General features: G+C 48.5%; 1 protein-coding gene across 2 annotated transcripts in view; it reads right to left on the reverse strand.

Moving 5' to 3' along the window:
- Positions 1-5,299, reverse strand: part of INPP5A (inositol polyphosphate-5-phosphatase A) — a 3,154,590-nt gene extending 3,149,291 nt beyond the window's left edge. For both annotated transcript variants that reach the window (XM_069611412.1, XM_069611413.1), the window contains exon 1: positions 4,698-5,299. In XM_069611412.1, the coding sequence (XP_069467513.1) occupies positions 4,698-4,772 (75 nt within the window). In that variant the 5' untranslated portion in view covers positions 4,773-5,299. The remainder of the gene's footprint in view (positions 1-4,697) is intronic.
- Between the last annotated feature and the right edge of the window lie 701 nt (positions 5,300-6,000).

The following is a 6,000-nucleotide window of genomic DNA, read 5'->3' on the forward strand; positions in this document are numbered from 1 at the left end:
TCTATTTCCACCCCTGGGGTGTTTGGCTATGGTGTGAATGCCAAAATATGTCAAGCCATCTAGCTTACCATCATGTACTTCTTTAAAGTGTAAGGCCATAGGATATGAAGCATCAACATTTTTAATAGCTCGAATATGCTGCAACATCCGCAGCTTAAGTCTTATATATATATATATATATATATATATATATATATATATATATATATATATATATAAATAAAAAACATTCCCCAGTGCTCCAATTCCAAGGATGTCAAACTATCCCACTGCTGATCCCTATAGAGGGGGAAATGCATCTCCTAAAGGTATATAATGCGCCTTTGGTTGAAAATATATTCATATGGATACAAAAGTGCTTCCCCAGAAGATAAAGCGAATGTTCTGGCCCAAAAGAAAAGCTTTAGGGACCACTTTGCATTACTCAGTCCTCTGACCTGGAGCTGAACTTCCAGGCCTGGCGACCGCATGGCAAAATGGCATCTTACCTGAAATGGCCTATTCTACTCCGACACATACTTCAGAATACGTGTAAGCAAATATTATATTTCTTAAAAGTATGTGCAATTAAATAGGATTGCATAACTAGATGTGGTCTTCGATGACAGTACTGTTCTATTGAGAGGTTATATAATTCGTAAGAAATCTTAAATATGCAAATTCCAAGTCTGTGGTTCTCAAATATTAGATATAAGCAAACATTTCCCAAGAGCAACGCATTGGACTTTATTTTTTGTTTAAACACAAACATCTACAAATATTTGACAAATTTGTTTTAAAATGACATTACAGAAATAAGGCTAGTTTTGCACGTAGGCCCAGTGCAAATTGAGAGCTGCCGCCGGGCCTAACGTTACACGTATGGCAGAAGTCACCCGCTATCTAGAGAACTTCACAGTTAAAGGGAAACTTCCCCACATTTTATAGAGGAATCACTGGGGTTTGAAAAGGAAAATGCCCTCTAAAAGCACAATACGAGTGGATGGAACGGTGACTCCTCCTAAACACGCCAATCGCAAAGCAACTAGTTGAAAAATCGTAATGTTACTCTGCCGGGACACAGAGCACCTGGAGTTCATTCCGTGGAAACAAAACGTACCATCCCCGAACCTCGCCGTGAAGAACGGTGTAGAATTCTGCTCATGGAACACTTTAAAGTTACATATAATGTACAGATGCAGTGCTCAAAATGTGCGCTAGACACTTGCCATTGGCTAGTGATAGTTGACTCATGGTGAGTAGGAAATGATGTTCTGTGTGTATTTGTAGGATTGTGTTGGCGAGTGACATTTTATGGCATCCAGTAGCTTTCAATTTCAATTGTGTAACACTGTTTCAACAGAGAAACCTTGCGTCTCTATGCAAATAGGCGCTTGGCTAATTTCCAATACACCCCAAAGGCAAATGAATCCACACTATCATTACATTGCCCCATACTCCCTACTTCCCAAACCCGCAATGCAACTGCCTAGACTTGCACCCCCAACACCATGCTCAGCTTCCAGGCATTGCCCCTTCTTCCCATGTGATAATTGGCCAAGCGCTCTCCCACTCTACGACATTCTCTGATGATTTCCTGTGTCCAGGCTGCTCTCGCATTCCTTTACACCCAGGCTCACTCTTGGAAAGCTACCCCAGGAGTGGTCCCCACTTTGCCCACTCGCCAGGGCCTCTTGTTCCACTCTCCGCATGTATCCACTCTCTTAAGCCACACCCTCAAAAGGACACCCGGTCCTCACAAACACACTATCCCTTCTGAACACCCTGCCAAAAGCTCTCCTCAAACTGGGCATGCACACTTGCTTCATCCAACGATTGGCTCGAAAGCACCAGTATCACCATCAGCCAGGCTCCGTCGCATGGTCACGTTACAGGGATCTGTGGGAAGTGCTTACCCTCTGCACACCTACAATCTCTCCACTCCACTGCCACAAGACACTACAGTTTCATAACTCTGAGCTTTCGCATATTTCACTCCTGACCCTGCCTTTCACACATTCTCCAGCTCCACACTACACAGGCTCCAGTGTCCATTTGCACACTTGTGTGCTATGCCTCTTTGTGCGCTCTGCTCCGTCATCCACGTCCTCTGCCTAGCATGCCTGGACCCGCTTATTATCTTCCGTACGTTATTGCCAGGCCTCTTTCATACACTCCTTTTCATCGAGTTTGCAGTCAAAAAGCCTTCACTCACCTGGCTTCATATCACCCCACCCAACAGTCCCCCCATTTTGCTTTGCTTTTCCCTCTGAGCAAGATATGTCTTCTTGCCTTTTTTCCCCCCCGACAATCTTCTCAACCCGACACTCGTTTCCAAGCACACTTTCCGTCTAGCCCACAATGTTCTATGACCACACGTCCCAAATACTTCTCCAGAACCTGTGCACACTACTTGCTTGGCCCTCCCTGACCAGAGATCACACATATACCGTACAATGTCACTTTATAACACAAACTAACAATCCCTACAGAGCACTAGCCAGCACACAAATGGGCTCCCCATATTGCCAGGGCTCAAGCCGAGGGTACACGCGGGGGTGAGTCCACCCACTTTTTCAGAGGGTGGACTCAGTGCCCCCAGCTAAAATGATAAACATTGAATGTCCTCCTTGAATTTATGCATTAAAGCCGACCACAGGGATTGAACCACAGTCTTCAGGTTTGTAGGCCAGACACTTGAACCTGATGAAAAATAACAACTAAAAGGTTAAAAGGTCTCATTGCGGTACTGTAATTCCGAGGGGGAACCATTTGTATCGGTTCTTGGCGTTTAAAACATGCACATCTTTCAACGTTCAAAAGCACTAATAGGAAGAAATTCCTCTGGGCTTTGTGTGTGTGTGTGTTTTTTTATGAGAGGCAAATGCCATTCGTCCTGTGCAATTTGAGTGGTTATGCAAAGCAAATTTAATGAAATGTGCATATTTCCCCTTGATATGCTAATTTCTGGTGACGTCACATCCCATTGCATTTGTTGAACAGTGCCCCCACTTTAACTTTTAGGAATTGGCCCTTGCATATTGCCCTCGAACCTGCTACAACATGTACTCCCCACTGGGCACACTAACCACACATCAAAAATAGTTACTCTTGGCCATACAAATACATCTCCTGGCCTTCTCTACAGAGCACACACAAGAGTGCCAACTGTCGATCTGTAGACACCACCCACCTGCACACTTTTTAACCCGAACACTCACTCAAAAGCGATTCTCGCCAGGAACACATCCCCACTTGGCTTTGCTTCCACACACCAACTAAGAACTCTTTCCTGCACAATTTCACACGGAAGACAGTAACAAAAACACACACACACACACACACACCCCAAAACCTTTAGTGCGCTCGCTCACACAGATGCATCCTCTCCTCCCACACTTATAGAGTGCTATATCCCGAAGGCAAGCTTTTTGCTCCAAACCTAGAGACTTCTTTACACTCAGCCCTCACTCACCCTAAACTCACTCTTCCCCGTTGCACACAAGCACATATGTTTCCCAGAACTCTCACATGCAACGATGCAGGTTTCTCCACTTGAAACACCATTATCCACAAACAGGCACGCAACTAATCAGGCACTTTCCTGCTTGCACAAGTAATGCGTGCAAATGGGTCTCTCTTATCCACCTCGAACCATCCAGCCCTCCCTCAAATAGACACAAGCACTTGGATCCCCCATCCATACACGCTCTCCGTTCAGCACTTCTTGCACATGCATTCTCCTCCACCAAGCACTCCTCCGCCTCCATAGAAGTACTGGACCCCTGGCGATCACCCCGGGAATCCCCGGCTTATTTACTACGATCTTCCTGCGCGCATCTGCACACCGTTACTCTCAGTGGCACGCGCTCTCGAAAGCTGCGCTGACGCGAGCAGCTCTCACTGAACGGCGTGCAGCGGGAGGAGGAGGTCGTGTTCTGTGTTGATAGGCCCCGTGGTACGAACATACACTCCCGCTAAAACTGAAGCAGTCCTCCCTGCCTTAAAAAGGAAGCAGTCACACTGTTACCCAGACTGAACCTTTGCCATTAAATGCACTCGGATAAAGCTTTACCTAAAAATACATCTCCACATTATGCACCGTTTTGGAACTCGACTGCCTCCACACAAACTTAACCGTTAACAAGACGCCGTCAACGATACACACTGTCGCCAAGTACTACTCGTCTACGTTCGTGTTGTACGAACATTGTACACACGCGGTCTGCATTGTCCAATATGTGCTTCCTCTTTAATATACTCACATACATAAATGCATAACTTTAGTCTTGCGCTCTTGTGTGTGTTGTATTCCCCCTGCACACTCTTGCCCACAGAAACAGGTTCTCCGTGTTCTCTCTTACCTGGACGCCTTCTCTTAACCTGGCGAGGTCTCAACTTACACACACACACACACACACACAGAGTCTGCGCTACAGTCTGCATTCTCCCCTGTTTAATACCCCGACCCCCACCCCGCTTGCACTAGGTTTCATTCTGGCTCGCCTGTAGTCTCCCCTCCTGCTTCTCTAGCGAGACGCAGGCCCCCTGGACGCAGCAGCTGCTTCCACTCTCGTGCACCGCCTAACCCCCCTGCTCTGACCCTTCATGGCCAGCACACAGTCAGAGCACAATAGGCTGGGAGCTGTCAAGGAGCCGTTATTCAGCTCCGGGTCTCATAAGCCGAGGCAAAACAAGGCGAGCCACAGGGTACTCACATCATCGAAGAGCGTGCCCACGTTGGCCGTCACCAGCAGCATCCCCGTGCCCGCAGCTGCCCCCTTCATCGCCATCCTCCTGCAGACACAGTAGGCACCGGCGCCCGAGCTGCAGACACCACGGAGCAGCTCCTTCCGCTAGCAGCACTTGTGGGTCGAGGTAGGGGAGCTCGTGTGGTGCCAGAACCCAATAGGGATATTTCAGGGACGGAGGGTGGACAGGGGGCTTGTGTAAACGTAATGCTCCGGGTAGAGAGCGATAACTGGGGCCGGCGAGAGCCACGGGTGGCGGCAGGTCCCGGAGGCTAGAAGCTGCTTTGCCACTGCGTGATGTCTGCAGGTAGAGGCTGCGCCGCCGCTCCTCCTCCTCCTAGATTTGCCCAGCCGTGTGATGCCTCCCAGCACCAGGAAAGTTCTCCCCGCTCCGGCAGCCTGCACATTCCCTGCTCATCATTGCAAGTTTCTCCTGTCGTAGCTGCTGCTCCTCCTCATCTGGGGGAGGAGGGAAGAACCGAGGGGCGGAGTCTGCGCTGCACCAAGGAGAACCCTTCCGTGGGAAAAGAGCAAGCACCGGTGCCGCGCTCAGCTGTCTACGCACTCACTGGACTGATCCCAACTCTCAGTGCGCGTGCCCGAACAGATCCAGGGAGGACACCGGCATCCTCTTTCCTCCCCTCCAGAGGTCATAGCTCTCAACTCACACGCTTTTGGCGGGTGTCACCCGCCTTCTAAACAGCTGACTCACCCGCCAAGCCTCCTGCATGCCCATTCATTTCAATGGGCCTCTCACCCGCCAAAAATAAAATCGGGTGTTATCACCCGCCTTTGTGACACAAATGGTTGAGAGCTATGCCAGAGGTAGTGCTGGCGACGTCACAAAGATTTCTTAAAGGGCACCGCCTGTGTAAGTGCTCGAGGAATCCCATTGCTGGGCAGCGAGAATAGATAACCTATAGAGTGGGGGACCAGGTGGAACTATTTTACTATGTTTCCAGGGAGCTGGTGTTCCAAACGATGATTTGACAAAACATAAATGCTTAATGATTTCAGGTACACATTATTTATTACAAGATTTGACATTTGCCAGTTCTGAAGAAGACCTGTACCTATTTTATTTCAACATTTTCTCACAGGAAAACAGTTGGGCTTTCAGAAAATGTGTAACATGGGGCCACTTTGAACATTATTTCCAGGGCCTCTTTGGGTTCCCAGTCCCCACCTGATGGCAGCAGCACATATGCATAGCACACATTCCTGTTACACTTTCAACCACTCGAGCAAGAGCGGGTGCAGGGCAGAGTGG

Source organism: Ambystoma mexicanum, chromosome 8 (genome assembly GCF_040938575.1).
Source record: "Ambystoma mexicanum isolate Mex_15411 chromosome 8, UKY_AmexF1_1, whole genome shotgun sequence".
In the NCBI taxonomy this organism is placed as follows: domain Eukaryota; kingdom Metazoa; phylum Chordata; class Amphibia; order Caudata; family Ambystomatidae; genus Ambystoma; species Ambystoma mexicanum.